Below are 26,117 nucleotides of genomic sequence, written 5' to 3' on the forward strand. Positions count from 1 at the left end.
TGATTTTTAAGCATCATCAAGTTTGACCTTCCTCATTCACTTATCTCCCAAAAACCAGGACACTGGCAAAAACCTGCCTAACAGGAACACGTATGCGAATAGGTGTATTTGAATCATCAGTACTAGAGTAAAGGAGGGCCAGGTACACTTCGCTGACAAACTTATACACTGAAATATCAACCCATTAGGTATCCATACACCACCTGTTCCCTTATGTAAATCCTACTTATTATTTATTCATTTAATCCCTCATTTAAAATTTAAGATCGAGCTTTTAGTGGCATCAAAACAAAGCCCCACTAAAGACTAAAAAACAAGAAATGTAAATCTGAGCATTTTGTTAATTGTTAAGAAGCTCTTCTATGCTATCTTTCTGTTTACCTCACTCTGAAGTCTTCAGACACCAACGGACACAAAACCCCCTGCTACTAAAATCTCAAGACATAATAATAATCACCTCCCAAAATCTATCTAGGATCTAAAGTTATGTGCTGCTCCCCTCAATGACAGAGCACATATCTTACTACTTGCTATCATGGTATTTAAAGAAAGCAGACAGCTCAAGATACTTGCTTTGTTAAACCTTCCCTGCTTATATCTCACTCACCAGCCATAACTGTACGTCACTGCATACCTCAGTGAACAGAAAGGAAAAGTAAATTTCCAAAAAAATCATTTAATTAGAAGACAAAGAAATGCAGGAAGAATAGAGAAACATTTTCTTAATCATAAAATATCAAATTGTATCATTGAAAATCATCTTAATAGTTATGTTTTGAAGAGTATAACCTCTCCTCAAAAAAACAGCTCTCACACCCTCACTTTATAGCTCAGAGGCACATACTGCTTCACTAAAACTTGTATTATGTCAAAAAACACCTTCACAGTGGGAAATGTGGAGTATGTAAATGTAAAATGCGAAGTTTTTACATTGTGAAACATTAAGTACTCTGTTTTCCTTTGCTGGACTGTCCCACCAATGAATACTCCTGAATACCACAAAAATTAGGCATAATCAAAGACCATACACAATTTTATGAGTCTCTCCATTGCTGTATATACCTTGGGAATTTGTAAGTTCACTACCAAGAGACATTTCACTGAAAAGAAAAGACGAGGAGAGTGTATTTCCGCACTACTGACTGCTATTCTCTTGAACTCTTCCACCCTCAGGTTTCTCAATACTTGTTTCAAGTATTTTCAGCTGGAATATAGTAAAAAATGCTAAACTGTGCAGCAGGTTACACTGATTATCTCTGTGATTATCTGTCAGTCACAGAGACAATAGTTTCATTTGTAATATCTTTTGAATTTGTCAGTGTCTCTCTCATGAAGATTCATTTGGAAACACCTATTAGAATTCGGGTTTGTTTGTTAGGATTTTTATCAGCAATAGTTAAAAGCTTAATGGCTAAGCCTTGCGAAGTTTTTCACAGAAATATGCCATCCATCACGTAGCTATATTGACACCACCCAGAAGAATGTGACAAGCTGTCTGTATTTTTCATTTTCTGCTTCTATAAAATGAACTCTCATACCCCAATTCAGTGAACTTTATCATTGCTACTTTATAGCATTACCTTTCAAAAATATCCCCTTACCATAAAAAAAGCTTCTAATATAACATGGCTCTACTTAAAGCTTGTATTTAACAATATTTAAATTGACTAGGAAAAATTAATGGAAAAAAATTAAAATAACAATTAAAGAAATTCATCAGCTTAACTCTGAGAACAACACAAGTGGTAGAGGTAAGTCTCTTTTTAAGAGAGGTTGTAGAAATACAGTAGGTTGGAATTTTTAGAGTTTCTGTTTTCCATAAAGCACCTTACCATTGTGTTGAATTACCTCAGCGAACTTAAATTAACTGTGTTGAATTACCTCAGCGAACTGTGTTAAATTAAATCTAGCCAACATGGTTTGTTAGTTACATGCCCTTTCAGTTTGCAAATGTACAAGGCACATAAAAGCTGAATGACTGAGTAACAAGCAACAATAACTGAAAAAAAATATAGGTGTTCAGAACTCCATATTTATATGCATAATCTTTAAAGCCAGTTATAGAAATTAAAAGTAGAAGCTGCTTGTTACAGAAAAAAAGAAGAGTTTCATTGCAGGACATGCATTAAGTGTAAACAGAAGTGGAATTACTCCAGGAAATATAAAAATACACGTTTTCAAGGCTCCCTTACATTGTGTCACAAACCACAACAGATTAATTTATTAAGCAAAACAAACCATGAATTAGTGGTACTAAAGAGATGGCACATGTTTACCATCCTTACATTTAATCCTAAAATATTTCCACTGTTTAGTGATGCTAATATTCATTTTGATAACAGCAACTGCATAAAGATTGCATAATGAATTAACAACTACATAAAAGAAATCACAACTACAATTCGCACGGTACACCTCCTGTCACCCCTCATTCTTGTCTTTCCTTACTGGTTTTTACGCTTCACTCCATAAGGTCCTGTCACCCCCGCAGTGTCACCCTCATTCTTGTCTTTCCTTACTGGTTTTTACGCTTCACTCCATAAGCTATTTTTACTAATTTAAACTATGCCACAGAATGCTCTTCATCCAAACGCTGCCCTCACGGCTCTAGCAGGTCTCCTTTGCGCACACCATACAGAACAAACACTCGCAATCACATGAGCGATGCCTCTTCCAAAGCCTCAGAGTTATTACGTGCATCCCCGTAGCAAGCAATAAACGCACTGTCCCAGAAACAGCACCTCATCCCAGATTAGGATCTGGAAATACCACCAGGCCACTGAATCCCACAGCACTGCTGATGGCCACACTTCCTCTCGCACTTCCTACAGTGGGTACTATACACAGGAGTTGAACACAGAAATTGTTGGTGATGCTAAGTTTAAAAGGCGGGAGGAGGCACCCGGAACAGGTCAGACCAAGAGCAAGAAGAGCAGGGTCTAAACTGGCGATTGTTTCTCTCGTTGGTATGGGACAACATGGCATCAGCGGCTCAAGGGGTGACAAGAGACAAACATACAAGGATCGAAACGTAGCAACAGCAGGGAAGGCAGTGTGGGAGAGCTCGCAGCAGCAACACGGCTCCGGGCAAGGAGCCTGCGGCAGGGTCCCGCACGGACACGGGGCGGGAGCGGACGCCGCACGCAGCGAGGCCGGGGCCACAGCGCCATGCCAGGTGGCCTGGCCCGGCCGGCCCGGGGCCCGCGGGTGGCAGCCTCCGCAACAACCGCGCCGGGGCCGCGGGGCCGCACCCGGGCACAGCGAGGCGGCCGGGGAGCACCTTCGGGGAGCACCTTCGGGGAGCTCCCCCGGGCCCGCGGCCGGACCGCAGGTGGCCTGCGCACAGGCGCCAGCGGCGGCGCCGCGCGCTGCGCAGGCGCCGGGCGGGAGGGGTCGGGGCGGGGCAGAGCCGCGGGATCCCGGGCCGGGTCTGAGCTGCCCCGGTGGCCCCGGCCCGGACAGGCTCTGGAAAGGTTCCCTTAGCGGAACCAGCTCTCCTGGCGGAGCCGGGGGTGTCCTGGGTGCCCTCGCTGGAGTCGGGAACCGCAATACACAAGGCGCTCGGAGGCAGCCGCGGGCCGGGCCGTGCGCCTGACGGGCCTGCCTGGGCCCAGGGGAGGGCGGCTGGAGGGCGGCCGGCAGGCTCGGCGGGTTTCCCCTAAGACCCTGGCTGAGGACACCCATGGTGTGACTAGTGCGTGTGTAATGATGTGGCCTTTTGTCTTCGGAGAGCAGCTGCCATCCCCCCGCCTCGGCGCAGCCCGTATTATACAACCTGCTTGTTAATCTGTCCTGGGCGCCGTCGGCCCCCGGCACATTCCTGCAGCTCCCCGTGTGCCAGGCTCTTCCTGGTTCCTAGGTGCTGGACAGGAAAGTCTCCGCAGTCGCTGGGTCCCGGGCAGACGTGTGTCATGCTGCCTGTTGGTGCAGGCGCGTTTTCGCCTTTTCCTGGTAACAGTTTGTGTACGTGCCTTGCAGGACCTGTGGCGCACATTCGCACGAATCGACACCTGAGGGGGTGTCGCAGTGTGCGTTTGTCGGGACATCAGAACCTGGAGTAATTTGGTCTCCACGTGATGTTACCAAAGAGCGGGACTGTTTCCTAATTTGTGTTACAGCATTGGCTGAATGCTGCATTCGTTACACTGCTTTCATTTGTGATGGCTGGCATGAAATGCAGTGCAGGCTGGTTCTAGCATGTACCAAGTTTCAGCACATCCAAAAGAGAAACTGATTTTTAATATTTCTAAAAATCTAATTTGGAATTTCGTTATGTATTACTATATTAACGCTGCCTTTACATATTCCTGGTATTTTGTAATGAAATAAAAACGATGTAAGGACAAAAACCGGATTGTTTCCTGTAGTTTCCTTTTTTTCAGTTCTGTTTTGAGTCTTTGAGATTGTATTCTGTAGGGCTTTCTGTGGTGCCATGAAGGCTGAAATACATTGAATGCTTCACTTGCTGGCATCACGCTAAGAAAGGAAGCATTAAACTGAAGGCATGGTAACACAGCAGTATTTACAGGCAATACACAAGGTATTTGCAACAGAACAGTTTTGAAGTGGAGCAGTTTTAAACCTATGCAGCATTTTTTTTTCTCCCTGTCCTTCCAAAGCTAGTTATGCACATTACCACAAGTTGGTTTTTTCCAGTTTTCTTCCTGTACTTTCCCTGTTTCAGTAGGTCTCTCTCCTTTCCAAAGCAAGCATTTAAAAAAAAAAAAAAAACCAAAAAAAAAAAACCCACCAAACAACCTGCATTCTTACGATGGTGCAGAACTGAACTACTGGGTTGGTTGCACTAATTTCTTCAAAGGCTTTTTAGGCACAGACCTGAATTCTTACGATGGTGCAGAACTGAGCTACTGGGTTGGTTGCACTAATTTCTTCAAAGGCTTTTTAGGCACAGAACTTTCAACAAGGTGTTAACCCTCTAAAATACTGTTGATATTAGACAAAGAAATGAAATTACTTTCTGAAGCAAAAGTCAGAAGCAGAATTTGCATTGCACAAATTTTCCAGCCTTCAGCCCTTTTGATTTCATTTCTTTTGACACAAGCAGCAGGCAAAGCATTGCTGGTAATCTCGTCATTGTTCACTGCTCTATTCAGTTTTTTCTTTACACTGTCAGAAGTCACATAACTCCAGTGACCCATCTCAGTTTAACAGAGTATGTGCACTTTTCTTTTGCCATGGCCATACTGTGCCACTCTGTTTATGTAATCACCTTGACCATCTGAAGCACTTGTGTTGAAATTCAGCATAAAAAAGAAAAAACACCCCAATAGCAAATTTGGTAGATATTACAGAGGCCTTTGTGTACAGTGACACACCAGGTGTATACAATTACAACTGCACCCTCTGCTATCTTCCCTAGCAATATTTTTATCACATGATCCCTTTATACATGAGCTACTTGGTAGTAGTACAGATCTTGCAAGTTGTTTCCATTGAAAAGCAACCTATTTATTTTAAGTCTCCTAGTGCCCTGAACACAAGAAAAAGCAGCAGAAGGCAGTTTCTTTGCCTGTAGTTCCAAGTCTGCATTTATCCACAATTCTTCCCAAGAGGTTTGTGAATTATATTCTTTATAGTCTCCATGTTTTTTGGTCTAAATGGAATTTTTGAAAATATGCTCTATGCAGTCAGATTATGATCACACTGGTCTTAAACATGGATTGCTTTTGACTATTAATTATGCTTTGGTTGTCAAAATGTGGAAAGGAGTTAGATTGCTCCATGTGCTTATCTGGATAAAGAATGTATTGGGTATGGTAGTGCCCTGCCGTAGGGCAGTGTTTGCTACTTTCAAAAAGCTGAGAAATGTTACAGCAGTAGGCCATTAACTATTCAAACAGTGTCTCACGGGAACATCTTTCTTTTGTCTGCAAGATACTTGATTTAAATTATTTTAAAACCCGAGTGCTGCATTTACTTTGTAAATTGCATAATTTAAAATGTTATACAAAGCAGAGTTAGACTTCTGAAATAAACTGATAGGTACTCCAGCACCAGTTACATTTATCTGCTGAATTTACAATATTGAACAAGCTAATATTTTTTTTCTGATTACTGTTTTCTGAAAGAGTCAGAAATACTACATTGGTACCCCTTAATAATTAGATAACTGTTTTTCATAGCTCACTGCCATGATTTTTGTCAGGATGAACAGCAGACACTCTGCTCACAATACCTGGGATTTGCCAATATCACTAGTTCAGGAGGCTCCATAATTAGCTTGTTTGAAGTAGATTTTAAGTTATTATGAATTATATCTTTAGCAAAATTTAAAAATATTCGTTCTTCAAATCTTTTCTATTTCTTGTGTAATAAGAATTGACTTTTTCAAATGCAGAACAATAAGAACCAATAATCTAAAATTTTCTAATCTCATAATGGAAACCCACATATTTTGGTTAAGAATATCCGATTTGACACTATTTTCCCTTTAATTTCCTACCTCCTTCTTGCTTTAGTTAGTACAGGAACAGTAACATATGCCCCCTTACTCACTTTTCACCAAATTTATGTGTGACATGATAATTCTCTTTCCCCACAAAAAGACTCATTAGCAGCTGCCATTGTTGGATCAAACAGAGGTTATGTGTCCTACTCTAGAAAGCAGCAGAAAACATTCAGTTTCACCCATGAAAGGGACTGAGGCTTTTAAAATTACCCATAGAGCCGGGTGGATAAAGGCAAGGGTCTGAAGACAAAGGATGTTTAGCCATTGATTTTATGACTAAGGGTAGATTTATGTAAAGAGGTAAAAGGTGTAGAAGCTATAAGCTATTAAGCATTATTCAACACAATACACACATTCAAGACTGAAAAAAAGACATCCCAGAAAATCAGACACGAATTGCAGGTGGTTGTCTATGGAAGTGCTGCTGGTTACGAATTCTCTGAATAGCTGAGATTTCACTCCAATACTATTTACCTTAATTTTTAGCTTCTATGAAGGCAATCATATGGTAGCCTGTGTCCAGTTCCCCAGTACATGAAAATATTGACAAACTGGAAGGAACCCTGGTAGAGGGTCACTGATATTATTAGAGGCTTAGAGCATAGAGTGTATTGTGCTTCTTCACCCTTGTGATGAGACTGAGGAGGCAAATTTCCTCTGTCAGTTACCTGGCAGATGAAGGTAGAGAGGAAGAGACAGAGTGTCTTGAAGGTCACAGTGAAAAAATGTGAGAAACAGGGAAATTGCATCTGGGAAGATTCTGAATAGTTCCCAAGGGAAGAGTTTTCAGCTGAGGGACAGATACTGGGAAAGAGCTGTTATCTCTGTCCTTGAATGTATTAAAAACTTGATTTGATAGGCTCCTAAATAACATGATTTAATTGTGAAGTTATCCCTGCTTCGAGCATGAGGTTGGACTAGATCATCTTCTAATGTTTTGTCCAATCTAAATTACTCTATATTCTTAATGGCACAATTAGAGGATTTCCTTAAAAAATGTCCTAATGCTTCAACCCAATAATATATGATAATTCTCTCAAATTCCCTTCCTGGACTCGGCTCAGAACCTCTTCCAAGGCAAAGGGCTTGGAATAGAACTTATTGAGACCCAACTTCAAAGTAGCATAAATACTCTGGTAGTGCTGAAAGACAATTGAGACAGGAATGTAAACATCAAGTGATGTTGAACAGTACTTATTTTTTTTTTGCAGTGAAGAAAACCAGGTAGGAATTAAGGAAGTCCAGAAGGGAGTTTTGATGAGAAGTAGACAAGTGAAATACAAATGACCAAGAATTTCTAGACAGGGAAAACAGGAACAAAAAAAGGTCAAGAACTTGGAAGGTAAAGACTCTCAGTGTATGAAATAAACCTTATGCAGCAAAGAGCTAACTCAAGATCAGGCAACTGTATGAAGTATGAGAATAGAAGAAGTAAAAAAGTTTGTGATTTAACACAAATATGGCAAAGTTTACATGCTCTCCATCAGAAGGATAACCTTAACAACACAAAGTGATTGGATATTTTAAAATTGTCTCACTGATTAGCTTAATATAGGAAACAGCCAGCAAGTGTCTACCTGGAAAAAAGTCTGCCCATTAGCAAAATTCTGTCTATTGAATAAAGACATAGTGCAGAAACATTCCGTGTAGGGTGGCCTGAGGTAGCAGGTAGATCTGAGAGCATCAGGGGTATATAGCTCCAGCCAAGTACCCATCCTCCATAGCATCCTACAAGGAAGTCCCAGTTGGAAGGCAGGGAGAAGTAAGAATACTGCTGTACAAAACCAGGGAGAGAAGAGTAGGGTAGCTCACCCCGGGACAGACAGGGAACAGACAGGGTTACTGTGCAAAACCTTGTATATCAAGTGTAAAGGGATGAGTGTACTTGCAGTATGAGGGAACTCCACGGTTTTGCACATCTGCTATGGCCCTCTTGTCTTTATGTGCTTTTACTATGAAGAACTGAAAGTTGTCCGAGTTGAATTGAAATTTTAAAGGCAAGTTCAGGGTTTGCATGCCCTACCTAAAGACACACAGATTTACTGGGGAATTGAAGAAGGCAAACTTCTTCAATGCGTATAGCTTCCTACTAGCACTGTGGAAGTGCGTAACAATGCTGAGCAGCACTGTCCTGTTCAGAACATATCATAACTATGTTCCTATGAATGGGGAAGGGTTCATCACCTGTAACTCTTGCTCCTCTAAAGTCCAAATGTAATTCAAGTTCTGTCCTCTTCAGAACAAGCATCAGTGGAACTTGATGATAAAGCATGTGCAAATTTATAAAAGGATAAGAACCAGCTACTGCTGTTACTCCACCAGAGATTAAGACTCTAGCCCACTAGAAAATACCCATTCTATACATCTAGGTTTTTTTACAGACACACTCAATACTACATGTGTTTTTACATGTAGTATTGAAACTGAATGTGTTCTACTATGTGAGTATTTCTGTCTTGAGCATTTCTATGTATCTAAACAGTGGTATCTGATTTTCTTCAGCTACACTTCAAAGAGTTCTCATTTGAATCAGAAACTGAAGCAGGCAATTTGATCTTCTGGCACTGTCCCCATCGTTTCTTGTCGGATCACTATTTAAACACTATTACCTCACAAAGAGGCTTTCAACCGATAGGGAACTTGTGTTGTTATTGAGATAATTATCAATGCATTAGGACAGTATGTATCAAAATGAACAGCAGTCATGCAGGCAAAAATAATGCCACTTGCTGTGGTTACCTGTAGCATAAACCCATATTAATAAGATAAAATTGGGTTATAATTGTCAATGATTATTACACATTAAGAGCAGAATATGTGGAGAGAAATACATTACCTGACACTTTGAACTACTGCACTTAAAGAAGTTAGGTGAATTTTATTTAATCTACCTGTAGATACCAATACTGCAAGCTGAATTTGCCATCCCATGTTGCCTTTACAGAATATGCTCTCTCTTCATCTAACTTATTTTAGGTATCTCTTAGCATAGGAGATCTGAGACATGCCTAAATGCAAAATTCCTTTCACTTAAGAAATCTGTATTTCTTCAGTTAAGTCCCTCATAGCTATTAATAAACCCCACCAAATTTCAGCCTTATTTTATGAACTGAATTCAACTTGGGAAGTATTACTATTTTTTTTACAGTGGAATTACACAAATATTATACAAAAAGGTAATAGTAATCTTCTTGGAACAACACCATCTCTGGTTTGATAACTTTCCCAATACTGACAGAAAATACTCGCTTTTTAATGACACAGCAAAATCCCAGCAAATCTAAGATACTGTTTTGAGTACTGTCTCTCAGTAATTACTTAAATCATGTTGCACATATTAAAAAAAAAAAAAAAAAAAAAAAAAAAAGGAAAAACAGTATTATTAATGCTGCAGTCAAGCACTCAGAAGCTTAAAAACAATTAAGGTAAAGTAATCTATGAACCCCTAGTCTGGCCCTCTCAAATACATTTATTTAATTACAGATTTCTTCCCCCATCTCATTTGTAAGGATAAACAATGCTCACATAAATGAGCAGAGCTTTACTACTTTTCTTACTGCCAAAGACCTTAAGTCTAGCCTTGGATTCAGCCTCAAAACCAAATTACACATTTTCTCATTGTTTCTTCTGCAATAAAGCAGATGGGTCTGATTACTTCAGAAATAACTGCTTCTCTCAAGAACCGCCCCACTAATTTAAGGACTAGAATGGATTTTTATACACCGATAACTGAAGACAGGGAGATTAGATGTATTAATTAATTTTGAGTCCAGTCCAAAGTGGCTCAGGACTGTTAATAAACAGACTTCCACATAATTTCATATATATTTAAGTACAGTGTTTACAGACTTAAGTTGAAACTGACTGCTCAACACTTCTAAGAATTAGATTCAAGAAAATCATTCAATTTTATACCTAATTTTGGATAATCAGTAACAAAGTACCTTGTTTGACTACTTTTCCTCCAAATTTTTAAGGGACCATATGACAGAACAATATAGGAAATTCATCAGTTTTCTGCTGCACTAATTGCAAACTCTCACCCCATTTCCCATGAACATTTCTGCTACATGCTATGGAATGCTGTAAACACTGCCACCATTTACATGCCACATTATATAAGCCATTAAGTCCATGGCACAAACCAGTCTAGCAGATGACAGGAATGTACAACATACCTCTTGAGGGGGCTAAGCAGTTACACATTGACAGCATCCAAAATTAAATGTTACATTAAAACCTGTTTTCAACGCCAGGCTTTAGCCGTAAGATACAGTAATTCTGCTTAAGCATTTATTCACTTGAATTTGTAAATATGTGTATATATATATATACACACCCACACCCTTTACATGGAATTTCATTCAACTTGTGTTATGTAGCTCCATCTGCTATCCTATCTTCACAACTGAAGTACTGTTACAAAAGAGGGAAAGATGTTCTGTTCCTAAGTCGTGTCTAAACAGGGAGAGTTCAGAAGCTGACTTTCAACAGAAACACGCTCATGCAAATTTTTCATCTTGTTTACTGAAATCAATTGAAGTCAAGCCAGTCTCAAGTTTACAGTTCAATGAACCAAGCTTCCATCACTAATGTGGCAGAGCTCGTAACTGAAACAGAACTCTCCTTAGCCATGATGAATTCTGTAGACAGAGCAAAATCTGATCTATGCACAGAAATTGCATTAATAATTTTAAGTTAAAAAATTCCAGGCATTTTACTTGTAGTTGTTTTACAGACTTCTATTTTCATGGGCAACCAAATCAGAATTCTTAACTTGAATTGGATACTGATCTGTGTTAAACCAGTATTTACATCAATCACTCTAGCAGCATAAGTTACAGAATATATGAAGATTTTGTCTTTGTCATTATTCCTATAATCTAGTCCATCTTGACAACAGAAACATTGATGACTTTGGATGTCATTCCATAACATCTTATTCTTTCAGTCAAATGAAGCTGTATTCCATTAAAAAAATACCTTTTAAACCACATTCAGCTTCCACAGGAAAGATGATCCAAAGTTTATTTTGCTGCTTTAAAGATTGTGATATATTTTACGCTTTTTAAAATCATACAGTGCTCTTTATAATAAGGCTGTAACTTCTCCAAAAGCAATCCTTCAGAAATCTCACTGACTGATATACTATGATCCCACCTCACTGTTTAGAAAGGAAGAGATATATTAACCAAAGTTTAAGCAGATAAGCACACAACCACCTCAGCTGGCTACTAAGAGCACCTTCTAGTTCTCGTCAGAATTTAGTCAACACTCTGGAAACTCCAATCTCACACATTTTTTAGAACATCTTGCTTGTACATAGCTTCAGTCTTGACAACGAAGCACTCTATCACACTATTTTTACCTGAATTCTAATGGTACTGATTCAAGTGTTCTCTAAGCTTTACTGATGCATATCCTCTTTGCTTTACTGCAAAAACAGCTTCAAGAACACTAAGTAAGCTGTTTTAATACTGAGGACAGCAAGTCACAAGTAAGCTGCTGAAAAAATACTGTATTTTCTACCATTAACTTTTATCCACATTTATTTATGAGTAAAACAAACAGCAAACATTACAGCAAAGGGGATACTCAGGTCCAGATTTAAAAAAAAAAAGAAAACAGATGCCTGACTAGATTCTGAATTTAGGCACCTCAAGATTGCTAACATAGTACACAAAAATAAGTGAAAGTGAGGAGCATTTCAGCAAACTTCGTAAGTGCATTTCAGTCTTTATTTAGATGTTTTAAGCTCTCGCACTAGATTTTACAAGCTGGTGAACACTGGCAAAAGTATTTCTCCCACAGAACTATTACCACACATTCCCAAGACAGTATAAATATATGGTTGAACTAACATTAATACACATCACCATTTTATCAATTACATAATAAAACAAATTATCAAGTATCCAAATATTAAGTTACGCAGCTTGAAAGGCATACAAAATATTACAGAGGTCTGCCCAAGTCATAGCAGAAACTCAAGGAGGAAAAATGAAAAGAAAAAGATCACACTTTCAACAAAGCAATAGTTGGTAAACAACTCTCAATAGGTACAGTAAAAGAAAACTACAAGATTTTTCAGAAATTTTCTGATTAAGAATTTTTAGCTACAATAACAAAGCATTTCTACGTTTTAAAAAAATATTTACTAAAGTAAAGGGCATATTCTATACTTCCTGCACAAGACAAAGGCAACATTTTACTAGAAATATTAAATAGCCCCTCCCAACCTTTTCAGGCCCTCTGTTAAGTTGCACATGAAGTGCCAACATTAATTTTACTGTAAGGCTTTTTGTCTGGAGACGTTAAAGACTTGTGTGCTTCAGTACAATTTAAAAGATCTTCTACATGAATAACCAGAGTAATGACTTGTAATATGGAGAGGTTCAGGTAACAGAAAAGTACAGATGCAGGGGTAAAAAGTTGCTGTAATTCATAGTATTAAAAAGACAGACTGTGCAAATCTTGATAACTCTAGTGCGATTGTGGGAGACAAAACATACCGTGAGCAGGCAAGACTACTTTTAGAGGCCATATTCTTCAATATTGAAATGACTGTAGAAAAAAAGATAGTAAGGTCCAGATAAGCTGGTAGTTCTCACATCATCAGAACTATGCCCATTTTAAGGAAAAACATGTAGCTGATATGCTGGGTATTTTGGCACCTAATCTCTCTACAGATTGATTTATTTTAGTACCCCAATTTTTAGTAGTTGAAACTAGGTCAGTAAGACTCAATGGCATGATTAAAGGATATTTGATCTGATAATTAATGAACAAGGAGACAGCTCAGAAACAGGGTACAGCAAAAACATTTACTGGGTCTCCAAATAGACAGATATTTATCTAAACATAGAAGTTGCATTTCTACTGAGCCTTTAGCCTAATAAATACTCCTAAGGAAGCTTCCTTTACTACTAAAAAATACCAGACTCATGTCTTTGGCATGCAGTCTGCTTAATTCTAGTTTCCATCCTTTATTTCCAAAGAAGTACTACAGGCTGTTGAGCTTTACTGAATACAACAATTATTTCGGTGACCATTGGAGTCTTTAAAGCGCAGACGCATCTTGGGGCGGTATTTCTCCAAGTACAGAAGTTGCTTGCTGTTGAAAGCTCCACGCCGCTTCCTAGATGGAAAAAAACAGATTTGAAACAGAACATTAATCTACTGCCCAGTGAAATAATATCATCAACCAGATAAAAATATTTTTAGGTCACTTAAAAAAGCCACCTTTAAGTCAAGGCTGTAACCAAAGTAAGCATAATTGGAAGTTAAGTGCCAGGAAAGAGGGTGGTAGCTTCCTTTCACAAATACCTCGCTGGGCCAAATCCTCAAAGGAGTACATAGCATTTTAGACAGTGTTCTAGCCTATAATAAGCAAAGTCAGAGATTTTACATTAAGATTTTTGAAGAAACTTCAAAAGGAAGCTATAGAGCAGATGCAAGATGGTCTTCTTGAGAGCTGAAGTTATTCATTCTCTCAAAACAATTATGAAGAATATGACAATTGTAAGAAAGTACATAAACATTTAAAGTCCCCATAATAAAGATGCTGAACAGAATTTGAGCTTCCCTTGTTTTCTCAAACTGTATGTATGTGAAAAAAAGGTACATGTTGCCTGACTGGAGTATGTACCTGGCTACCTATTCCTTATTTCATATACAATAAGTACAAGCTGAATTCAATTCTTCTAAGGCCAGGCAATTATGCAAGAAGTGTTTTGTTATTGTTTACAATGGATGCAGCTTCTTTTAAATATAGCTGAAACCTGAGAAATTAAAACATTGAGACTAAAACTGCTCTCCTCCAACTTACATACATTGATTACAATATCCAAGGAAATGTTAGCATTCAGTAGATCACCAGAACAGGCAAAGGTATTCTGCCTTTCAGATGTAAAATAAAGAGAACTCTGCAAATCTAACTGAAAGTTAGGGGGTTTGTTAATGGTTGTTCTGGTTTTTTTTTAAACCTCAAGTAATTACGCATGGATTCTGGTTTCAACAGAAAAATACCCATTCCACAGATCCAAATCCTACAACACTGACTGTATGCACTACAATTTCAGCTGTACTAAATTAAATACCTTACCCAAAAAAAAAAAAAAAGGCATCAAAGACAATTCAGAATTTCCTTCAGTGACCAGGGAAACATACTGAATCTTGGGAATAGCTACACGTTAGCATCACACTTACTGTCTTATGAACTGCACTGCATCTTCATACTTCATTCCACATTCTATCAGTGCAAGAGCAACTAAGACTGGAGCTCTGGTTAAAAAAAAATCAGTTTAGTTTTTGTCAAAGCATACTCAGAAAAGCAATTTACTTTGTTTTTTACATATATGATGTTTCTTCACTGGGAAAGCAGAAAAGGCAGAAGGCATTCCTATATTCACTGAAACATAATATCACCTGGTTTTGAGTTAGCCATTCTCATTAAATAGGGGTTTAAATTAACTCTGGTCAACCTTAGCTTTGTTCATCTCACTTTAGGTACATGAGAGAACAATAGAAATAAAATGCAAGTAGTCTTTAACCATTTGTTTCAAATCAATTGATTCTGAGGAAGAGTTGCATATGGGTTTTTATTCTCCAAAATAAATCATCATTAGAAGCAGTCAGGATGCCAAAACAAAAGTCAGAAGAGAGGTTGAGTTCAGTAAGAACTGACAAATCCTACAACTAGTGTCACAAATTTTGAGAACAGATGCAATCCACAGGTTGCTACACTCCCCATAGAATTTCCTTGTTTGCCATGGTGCTCCTCCTCTGACAGAATCAATTTTCAGTTACAAAAGTTTGACTCAAATCAAACTCAAATACATTAGCAATTTATGACTCAAAAAACCCCCACAAAAACCACAAGACTAAACCTCACAGCATATACTAGCAACAGATTCGTGCATACAGTAGTAACTTTAAGTCGTTTCGTATGTTCAAGGATTTAAAAGGAAATTTACATGATAGAAAGATAGAACTGTCTTCAACTAATTAACTGTCCCGTTTTGAGGAAAAAAACAGTATCATTCTAAGCAGCAGAAGAGGACTTGTTTTGGTAGCATTCATCTACAAAGTTCATTACAGTGAACTTGGTTATGTGTGATGCCATAATGCAGTGGATAAGCCAAGAAACCTTTTATACTGGACATGCTGAAATTCATGGTTAGAATGTAGCAACTCCTTTTTGAACAGATCTAGTTCCCAAGTAGTTTAGAACAGCAGAAAAACCATTATTTTCTCACAACTGTTGGAGCTCTATTCAAGATAGGGACAGCAGACAGAAGGAACAGGACTAAGAGAAGAATATTTAGCAATATCCCTAAAAATTTTCATATCACTTAGAAATGAGTATGTAGCATATCCCTAGAAATTTTTATATCATTTAGAGACAAACAGCTTTGGGACTTTGGAAAACACTTTTCAACCCTCAGATAGGTTGTGGATGAAAGCTGGTCTTGATGTGCCAGAACCACCCACTTGTTTGTGGTTAATGGTTACAGTGCCCTCCGTTCAAGGAGACTGGCAATACTGCTGAAATGGAGATGGAGAGAAAGCAGACAAGTCACAAAAACCTAAATCCATTAGGGAAAAACATGAAAAATCTCAATGGGGCACTCAACAACATACTCGGTACAAGAATATACTTGTTAACTTAATTCTGTAGACTTTGTGAGAGCTTTGATTGAAGCATCATCTCTTGACCTAAAGATCTTTAATAAACACATGCAACAGTTTTCTGCCATCTTAACTACTTTTAAGGGTGAGGTCATTCCAATACTGGATATGTGACTATTTTACATTTGGCCCAAGTAAACTTTTGCACTGCATCTTAACAAGTCTGGTGAGGGATGACAATTCAACACATCTTTAAAACTTCACCCACCTTCCAAGACCAGCAACACAGTGTACAGCAATACAACAACCAGGTTCTTCACGAAATTTAACTTTAAGGAGGTTTAGCCAGTCATCAACAATCTGGTTGGATGGTGGAGCACCGTCATCAAAGGGCCAGTCCTAGAACACAGGGTGACAAACACATAAAGACAGAATTCTTGTAAGCTGTATGCACAGGTAAAAAAAAGGAGGGGGCACAATGGACAAAGAGCTGATAGCTGAGAAACCACTCAAACCTACAATTTCCTAGCAGTCTAACTACAGCAATATTACAAATAGATTCCTCTCAATCAGTTTTCATTGATCACATGATTTAGCTCACAACTGAATTTTTTTTTTCTGACAAGAAAAGATGTCTCCACATCTTCTTCCTCCATCAGTTGCTGGAATACACTTTTACAGTTAATAAAGAGGTGGCAAATAATCTTTTTTTGGGGAAAGGGGTTAGAGTGAACAGCAAAATGCGTTGGTTTCGAACTCTGCTTTTACACTACTTACCAAAACCTGAATGCCTTCTTTTTCCACCGGAGCAGTGTCATAAGTAGCTTCACACACTCTTACCACTGTGGTAACACCGTATTTCTTAAGTTCCTAAGGAGTGGAAAAAAATGCTGTAAAAGTAAACTAGTTTCACTTAACCATTTAATTTTCTGGATAAGCTAACTTAGTAACTCATTACAAAATTCTCAGTAGCAAAACTCATACAAATGCTTGCCATCCTGAAAAGACACAGAAAGCTGAAATGACTAAAAACTTGTGTGCTGACACCAGATACTTTAGGCTTTTCTGCAAACATAGTCTTACATGCAGACTAAGTTTTGTTGTGTTGGATTAGACTTTTTTCTTTTAAAATCAGATCCTGATAAATATTGATTAATCAAGTAGTCCATCTCCAAATGATCATTCATCTTAAAGGAACATGAAGGCTCCTGGTTTGCAAAGCAAACTCAGACCTTCCCATGAAGTAGCTCTATAAGGAACTTATTAGCATACACACACACTTTATACAACCATGCACTTGATAGTTCCATGCTAAATACATGGTTTAGATGATAAATTCAGTACTAGCAATATATGCTAAGCCACTGGCTTTAGTCAGTAGCATGTACCAAAGCACTTGAAGTAGCTTCAGCAGCTCTGAGTGCAGTCTAAGCCTATTGCCACAAATTTCACTCACGTAGAGGCTATGACACAGAGGGTCCTCTTAAGCTACACTGGTGAGGGATGGGGTAAAACTAAAACCACGATCTGCTAATAGTGAAGTAAGCTAGGCAGTGCAAGCCTATTGCAATCCTGTTACTAGTTCCTAAGGTTCTGACCCACACTATGTATCACTATGCAGGAAGTGCAATGAAGTGTTACACTACCTCAGCCCAATCTGAATGTGCGCTCCTACCACTAGGAGATGTTTGTATTGTTCTGCACATAACTCTGCCAGATAATTCCTGTTTTCAGACCTAAACAATGTACTTAACGTACCATGTACTAGACAGTATAATTATTACTTCACTCTCAGAATTACATTTGTGAAGGCCAAAGTATATGTGATTTGTCTGCACATTTGCAGATATCTGCAGATTTGTCTACAGATCTTCAAAGCACAGCACCAGTATTTGAAAAGAAAAATCAATATATAGTCATAGTACCTCCTCATATGGCTTTTACAGCAGTTATCAGCTAGTAAATATATATTTATTTATATATAAATATAGCATGCAGTTCAGGGATTAAAAAAATACATCAGTAAGAATTCTGTACCGGCCTTACCTCTATAAATTTGTTTAAGGTTGCATTGGTTGGATTATGTGTGATCAGGAATCTCATGTTCTTGTAGGTGATTTCCACAGGAGCTGGGCGATTCATTCGGGCCATATTGATTTAGTTAAACATGCAACAAGATTATGAAAGGATTAAAAAAAAATTCTAATACAGAAGTGATGTAGAGAAACTGAAGTCTACTTCACTATACTCCACGTGAAATTCTCAGTGCTTGGAAGTATGACGTTGGGAGCAATGGGAAATGAAATGAACCTCCTAACAAGAAGCAGCAATTCTTCAATCCAGTAATACTGAGGCAAAAGAAAGGCAGTGCACTGAGGTTTACCCCATCCAGGTCTGAATTCCGTTGGTAAATGCTCTGCCGATTTCAATTCAACACTTCTTATCCTGGTCAACCACTCTTAGGGGGGCTTCTTGGTGGAGTAGTAATGGATTTCTACAGTTCACTTGTCTGCATAGAGGTCGTGCTGTGCCTGGCAGTAGTCTCCACTGCCCTTCAGAAACTCCATAAATGTGTGACCAAGAACACCACAGAACTGCTGTAAAGAGAGGGAGGGGGGAAAAGCATAATGAGTACAGGTGAAACAAAGTTTTAAGACATCAAGCTTTATAAAATAAAAAAATAAAAACACGGCAACTAAGCAGTTTCACAAGGTTTATTTTTTATTCCAAGAATTAGGTTTGTGCAAGAATCTTGTTACCTTTTTTTAGCATGTATTACTAGAAAATAAATACATTTACCTATTACAAAGTTTCCATGTAGGGTTTTTGCAACACCAAATCCTGTAATGGATTAAAATACCAATTTCAGATGTGCTAAACACAGCTACAAGTTTTAAGAACCTCATTTTTATAAAAAAATAGGTCTTCCAGGATACCAATACAACTGCCTTCTCCACTTTGAATTGAGAGACATCACAATATCTACTAAAGTTACAGCACCTAAAGTTACAGAAAAAAAATGCATATAAATCCACCTGACTCAAGTAGTAGGCCTTGAAAGCAAATGCAGTCTTTGTGGCCTAACAATACAATGTGGGCTTTTGAACAGAGGTTTTTGAGGCATACACATTTCTAACAAAGGAACATTTCACATACTAAAGGCTAAAGACCAATGGCAACCTTCACATGCTTTAACAGTATTTTTACACCATGACTTCATTAATATACACAGAAAACAGTAATGCTCTAGCTAAAAACATACACAGGCAAGTTTCTTGAACAGGTCATTCCTGTCCACTGGTATGCTACTTAGCTATGGTTGAACTTATATATATAATTAATGGAAGAAGCAAACAGGAATTAAGATAGCAAATTAACTGCTCCAAGGTGTGTGTTTATTAGCAGATGTTGCAAACAAACCACCCATATGTGCTTTTTACACTCGTAAAACCCTTACAGCACATAGATGCATTAGGTTTTGTGCCCAGCTACTCTACCAGTATTACTCCTTATACCTGTCTAGGGCACAGGAGGGAAGAAGAGGGGAGTTCTGTTTTCCAAAAGAGAAGTACAAGTTGAACCACATGTCCACTAAATATACTTAGGTATTAGAGAGAAACACAATCAATTCTACAAATATTTAGCAGAATAAGTTATTTATGTTGATCAGACAACCTACTTTCATGTTTTCAGACAGCTTACTCCTGGTAAGAGTTTCAACGTGCGTGTTAAGTCACAGCATGACTTGTAAACACAAAAACAAAGAAACACACAATAAAACCGCAACCCACCAACAAACATGAGAATGAAGTTAACAGAAAGAAACTAAGATGACAATTTCACATCCACTTTGCTTCCACTCCAGAAATACTACCATCACCTGGTAGTGATGCAGACTACAGGATTAAGTTTGCCAGCTTCTAGTAAAAAAAGCTACTTCAGTATTTACCTTTAACAACTTGAGAAAGAGCAAGAACTCTAAATATAATAGGCATGGAAAAGGAGTAAGAAGGATCCTCTTAAGTCAAAGGTCAACAGAGTAACAGGAACCAGAAGAATTCAGACTCGGAAGAACTCCAAGAATCATCATCTGACTCACCAGCCATGCTCTAGTAAGGTGGCAGGAGTGCATTTAAAAGCCTCCTAGGACCAGATATAGGGAACGGCTAAAATAGCAACTAATAAAAAGAACTGAAGGTAACTGATTTAAAGTCACTTTCAATTAGCTTAAGAAGCAGAACAGCAGAAAAGGACAGGGCAGCTTTAAGCAGATATAGCTGCACAAGGTCTTGTGCTGTTTTTTGCACTGCACTGGCAGATTTCTTGTCGATCTCTTCTTAAGACTGCTAAGAAGAATCATAGACAGACGCTTGCTCTGCTAAAGGATGAGGGAGTGAGGGCTATAAGAAACACAAATGCATGCAAGTGAGCTTGAGGACACAGAATGGAGTCATTAGGGTGAAAACCTTTCAACTGGCAAAAAGGAGCTTTTGGGGAGAAAAGAACATTTAACGTGTCGCCATGCCACAGCAGGTAGGAAGAAAGGAGTAACCACGTTTCATCCAGGCTTCTAGGCAGGCTGTCGTAGGTCTGCAACTAGGAGTACTCAAGATACCAGGCAAACCAGTAAATATAGAAAAGGGCAGGCAGTAAACAATTAGTTAAGCAAAAAATCCTTCTTTTTAATGCAGACTGCTAATGACATTTTAGAAACTAAGTGCACAGTTCAAATTCTTATACAAAGCAGAAGCAAGTAGATTATGCAATGTTACATTTCAGTTCCATGTGTTATTAACCCTTACAAAGGAATTAATTTTGTTAATTACTGACTCAACAGTCAGTATTAGACACATCAGAACCTTAGTAATTCACACATCTAAGGACCTAACCAAGCATGTATTTAAGCCTCACTGTTTGCCTTGGCAACCACTGCTGCCACACTACAGAGGACCAAAGCTCAGAGTTTCCTTTGATGTGAATGCCATCACTTCTCACCAACCTGGTAGGAAAGTTTCACAGACAGGGCAACCTTTAGGCAGAAACACATTGTACTATCCCGAGACAGCTTTGCCAACCTAGTTTCGTTATGTTCTGGGAGTCAAATTAAAATTAAAGATGAGTAGTATATGGGCATGCTGTTTCTGTTATGCAGCTAAGCCAGAGTACAAGGCTTCACCCAGCTTCAGCAAAAAGACCTGGAAGATAAGAAATCCACTACAAAAAATAGTGTTGCAGTAATTATGATGACCTGGGGCTTTGGGAAACTCAAATGATGTCATGAACTTTCAAAAGGCCTGGAAATACAGCTTTAAAATTACTAGATCGTCTCACACAGTTTAGGTAGTAAGCTATCAAAACAGTCAAGACAGTGCATGAAAGCAAAAAGTTGCGTAAGTGAAATTCAGACATGTAGTATTGAAGGCAGAAGGCTCTTTAATAGAGTAAAAGGCTCTTTAACATCGTTTGTACCATCAAGCTGGGTATGTTAAACCAGCATGTTCTTTTCAATTTACATATAAATTTTCCTTGAGGAAATTGAACACTGAAGGATTTTGGAAAAAGTAGCAGTTTCTATCCCAATAGAAAGCCCAACATTTAGACTGTTAAGAGCCACCAAAATAAACTTCGAAAACAAAACTAGGGTTAATATACCAGGACCCTGTATTGAGAGAAGGTAACCTGTCCATTACAGCTGCATTAATTATGACTGCATGATCCACTACACCTCAAGATAGAAAATAGAGAATAGTCTGTTCAAGCAGGAGGAAGGCATCTTGAAAAGGAAGGATTTAATTCATGCCCTTCTCTGGGACAGATCTGTCATCACTGACAAGCAGATTCACATGGCTGTTTATTTGGGGTTTGAAACAATCACTCATGTCTAACAAAAATGGTTTACAAAAGTAATCTATTAATTCATTACTGATATGGGGAAAGCAGAGATGCAAGGTTATCCCACGCTGTTGACACTCTGGTTCACAACTCGGTTGCACCTTGAAAAGCATGCAAACGAAAGCACTTCTTAACATAGTTATATGACACTTTACCTTCAGAAGATGTGCAAGATTGTTCACGGTTACTCAATCCACCGACTCACAGACTGAAAACATTTATACCCAGAACCAACTACATGGTCTCACAATCTCTTAAGTTAAGACCTTACACACACTCACCTACTGAAACCACAGGACTAACACCAGAAAACTAAAATAAACTAAGTTTCACAACAAGTTGAGAACACCTGCAAGGAAGTTCATTGTTCTAACTTACTACCCAACAAAAAGATACTGAATGACAAATACCTCCAACTTCTTCTTACTATTCAAAGCCTCTGTAGCAACTGCCAAAGCAGACAGGGAAGAGTGGGAGGGTAAGGGGTACAAACTGCAAAGCCATTAAACAAGGTAGAGGCACACCTTCATACGGTACTCTTGACAAGATGCACCCCCCATCTACTGGGCACATAAATACCTGTCCTTATAATATCCAGTGATAACACTGTCCATTTTAGACCATAGAAAGTGACCCACTGCCTATAAAAATACATTCATATCTCACCAATGGGAAGGGAGAATCCAAAGGTTTATCATAAATTTGCTGTGACATGCTCTGTGCCGGAAGGATATTCTTGTGGTTCAAGAAGGGGGAAGAAAAAATTATCTCAAAACTTCCTGCATAACAAGTCAATGCAACTTTTAGAGATGATGAAACCAAGCCATGTGATTTGGTTCAAAGTTCTTCTGCTTGGACCACAAAAACAACATGCAAAGAAGCCTTAACAGATATTGGAAAAAATTAGACATCACAGAAACTAATCCATCCCCTTGTCTAGCACTTCCTCCTGAGTTTCTAAAAGCAAGGAATCTCCAAACGACTTAACACTGTCATCTCAATAGCAGAAAATCCTGTCAAAAAATTATTTCATTATGTTTTAAGCAATAGCATGAGAAATATAGCACATACAGCAATAAATGTCTGTATGTATTTAATCGAGTTTAATTAAGTAATGAATGCCTAGCAAAAAGTTGCAACTGAGAAGAAAGTAGTAAGGACTTCCATTTAACACAGAATTCTTTCTTGTATTGATCACATAGAATGAATTTTAATTTTTCGAAGAAGGTGACAATCTGTTGTTTAGGGTTCAGTAATACCCTTATCTGGGTCTTCTGGTTAATGTTTAAAACAAGTGATTGCTTACAGTCAGCCTACACGTTGGGACTGATCCAGCATTCTTATGTGGCATGTATTTTGTCAGAACAGGAAAGTTTCACTTAATAGAAGTTATTAGATAAGACTAACTTCTATTTATTTACTGTCTTACTGACAACGTTTAGTTTCAGTAAGACAATGACATCCTGTTGCCTTGGCTCTTGCTATATCCATCACACACTTTTTATTTCTCATTCTCATATTTCCTCTCATGGCTGTGCAATTTCTGTATTACATCTTCCACATTTTCCTCCTGAAACGACTCTGTTCTGTTAAGACAATTTCAAAACCCTTTGCTGTTCCATCAATGGAATAATATGAGCCGACATTTAGGTGTAATCTTCAGCTTTCCTGATTTGGCAGTTTTATGAGATTACAAAGAGACACGGTTCATACTTCTGAGTCACTGCTTTTGAAAGACTTAGCAGATGCAGGTAGACATATTGGAAAGCTGTGTCCAGGAGAAATAAGAAACATCAGATTACAGAACCTTCATGCCACCCAAACTGTACAATTGTCAGCTCATAATACTTGGAACGTGCATAGCTGGCTAACAGTGAGCAAACAATCCTGCTTCTGTTGTCGTAGACGACTTGATTTTGTTAATTCCTTGTCCTTCTTGCTTCCCTACTTTTGCAGGGCATAGTACCACCAGCAAGCCGTACCTTGTTTGATTTTTTTTCTGCTTAGATACACACTGTGCCCTGTAGTCACAGATGTTACGCAGCACAGGCACCGAGATTACCAGGTGAGTTAAAAGGAAAACAAACCAAAAAGCAGCAAGTCAAATCTTCCAAAGCTGAACTACGATCCACCTCCAGAAGGAAATGCCTTCCTTGAAAACACAGGTGGCAAGGTCTTGAAAGCAGTTTCGGTCAAAATTAAGGTACTTGACCGTATTCGTGAGCTTTTGAGGCTTCAGGCAGATTGTTACAGGAACATCCGCTCCAACATGTACTTAATGACTCGGCTGCGGACTTTTCCTACCGAACAATGCCGGCTGCACACCCGAGTTCGGGCATACCCCACCTCTACTGCATAGAGCTCATTTTGGAAAGGACTCACGTCCTCGCTCGCAGCCGGCACTGACTCCCCGCCCGAGCACGGCTGAGACAAAGCAGCCGCCCAGCCGCCTTCGCCCCGGCCGCCGCCGCGCACGTGGGGCCGCGGCAGGGGACGAGCGCCAGCCAAGCCTGACAACCAGCCTGGCAGCCAGCCGCCCGCGGGCAAGCCCCGGCTTGTCCGGACAGCCCCGGGCTACGGCCGCCCCGCAGCCGCGGGGTGCCGGGCTCCCGGCCGGTGTGTCCCAGTGTCTCCTCGGTGCGGAGACACTGTCCCCGCCGTGACAGCGCCCCACGGGCCAGGCCGGGCCGTCGCCCCGACTGCGGCGGTCACGGGTTCGCATCACGCCTCGATCAGGCTCCCGACGCGGAGCCATCTTGTCCCCCGGAGCCGCCGCCCGGCTCGGCTTCCCCCCGGCAGAGGGCTCCCGGCGCGGCCCAGGGCGCGGAGGCGCTGCCCTTCCCGGCGGGCGGCCCGGCCTGCACCGGCGGACTCCGCCGCACAGAGCCCGGCAGGGAGAAGGCCGGACCGGCGGGCGGGGCAAGCGGCAGCCGAGCTCACAAAGCGGCTTTGTGCCCGGGCCGGGCCGCCCAGGAGCCGCGGAGAGGTCGCCACCTCCTCCTTTCTCGGTGGAGGACGGAAGAGGGGCGCCAGCAGGCGGGGGCAGGAGAGGGGCGCCGGCGGGGAGGGAGGCCGAGCCGTGCCGCAGCCGGGCGGGCTCGGCTCCCCAGCGGCCCGCCCGAGGGGAGCCGCAGCCTAGCGCTTCGAGAAGCCGCCCGCAGCCGGCGCGGCCCGGGAGACAGAACAAAGAGACAACATGGAGGAGATAGGGGAGAGGCGCGGTAGCCGGGAGGCCAGCGGGGCGAGGGGCCGGGGCGGGGGGCGCGGGCGAGCGGCACTCACAGGAATATGGTTACTCATTGAAGACTGTAGCCTGATCATACAGCCGGGGTGCGGGCGCCACCGCCGGGGGCAGGAGGAGCAGAACCAGGAGGAGGAAGAGGAGGAGGCGCTGGAGGCCGCGGAGCTGCCGGCGGGGGTTCGGCGGCGGCGCGGGGAAGGACCATACAGCGGCTGCGGCGGGCGGGCGGCTCTGCGGGCGGCGCCGGGCGGACGCGGCTGCACCAGGAGCGACACTCGGCGCCGCCTCCCGCACGAGCGCCCCGGACCCCGCCCCTCGCGCGCGTCAGTGACGAGCGCCGCGCCCAGCCAATCAACGGCGCCATCGGCGCGTCTGGGGCGGGCGCAAGGCCGCGTGGGGCGGGGCGGAGGCGGGGCGGGCGGGCGCGAGAGGCGGAGAGGGCCGGCGGGAACCGGTTGGGGCGGGGCGAGGCGGGAGAGCCGCTCCCGCGCGGGCCGTAGGACGCGGGGTGGCGCAGCGCCGGCCCCGCGTGGGGTTAATCCGTCGGCCCCTTCGCTCGCGGGCTGTAAAACCGCTCTGGCGAGTTTAATACCGACGGGAAGCTCCTAGAGCGTTCTGCTTGATTACCCCGTGTCTTTTAAGTCGAGATGAGAACCGTGATCCCGGTGCTGCAGGTGGGAGCTCCGCCCAGGAGGCCAGCAGCGCTGTGAGGAACAACAGGGCTCGCTCAGCCTCGCGCTCCCTCTCGCCCCTGGGAAAGCTCTCCCGGGCACGCGGCTTCCCGGAAGGCACACTTGCGGTGGTATCGCCTCAGGGACAGCGGCAGGGCCGGCAGTCCCCGGCTGGACACTGCCAGCCCGGGAAACACCTCCATGTGGGTCACTG

The 26,117-nt window shown here is 41.0% G+C and overlaps 2 protein-coding genes across 3 annotated transcripts in view; both read right to left on the bottom strand.

The window, feature by feature from the left end:
• PHF3 (PHD finger protein 3) overlaps positions 1 to 4,192 on the bottom strand; it is a 51,346-nt gene extending 47,154 nt beyond the window's left edge. The window contains exon 1 of the mRNA XM_039729712.1: positions 3,776 to 4,192. The gene's annotated coding sequence lies outside the window, so the exon portion shown is untranslated. The remainder of the gene's footprint in view (positions 1 to 3,775) is intronic.
• Positions 4,193 to 12,000: 7,808 nt separating this feature from the next.
• PTP4A1 (protein tyrosine phosphatase 4A1) lies at positions 12,001 to 25,542 on the bottom strand. 2 transcript variants are annotated; one of them, XM_039727006.1, is made up of 6 exons: positions 25,274 to 25,542; positions 18,146 to 18,696; positions 16,877 to 16,969; positions 16,368 to 16,498; positions 14,678 to 14,752; positions 12,001 to 13,607 (listed from the first exon to the last, which is right to left on the bottom strand). In XM_039727006.1, the coding sequence occupies exons 2-6, from the start codon at positions 18,248 to 18,250 to the stop codon at positions 13,490 to 13,492; spliced, it is 522 nt and encodes a 173-aa protein (XP_039582940.1). In that variant the 5' UTR covers positions 18,251 to 18,696; positions 25,274 to 25,542; the 3' UTR covers positions 12,001 to 13,489. The 2 variants fall into 2 exon arrangements, with proteins under 2 accessions (XP_039582940.1, XP_039582942.1); XM_039727008.1 differs by having other exon boundaries at positions 12,011 to 13,607; positions 18,146 to 18,693; positions 25,274 to 25,469.
• Positions 25,543 to 26,117: the final 575 nt, after the last annotated feature.

This window comes from Passer montanus, unplaced genomic scaffold, assembly GCF_014805655.1.
Source record: "Passer montanus isolate IOZ18808 unplaced genomic scaffold, ASM1480565v1 scaffold11, whole genome shotgun sequence".
Classification (NCBI taxonomy): domain Eukaryota; kingdom Metazoa; phylum Chordata; class Aves; order Passeriformes; family Passeridae; genus Passer; species Passer montanus.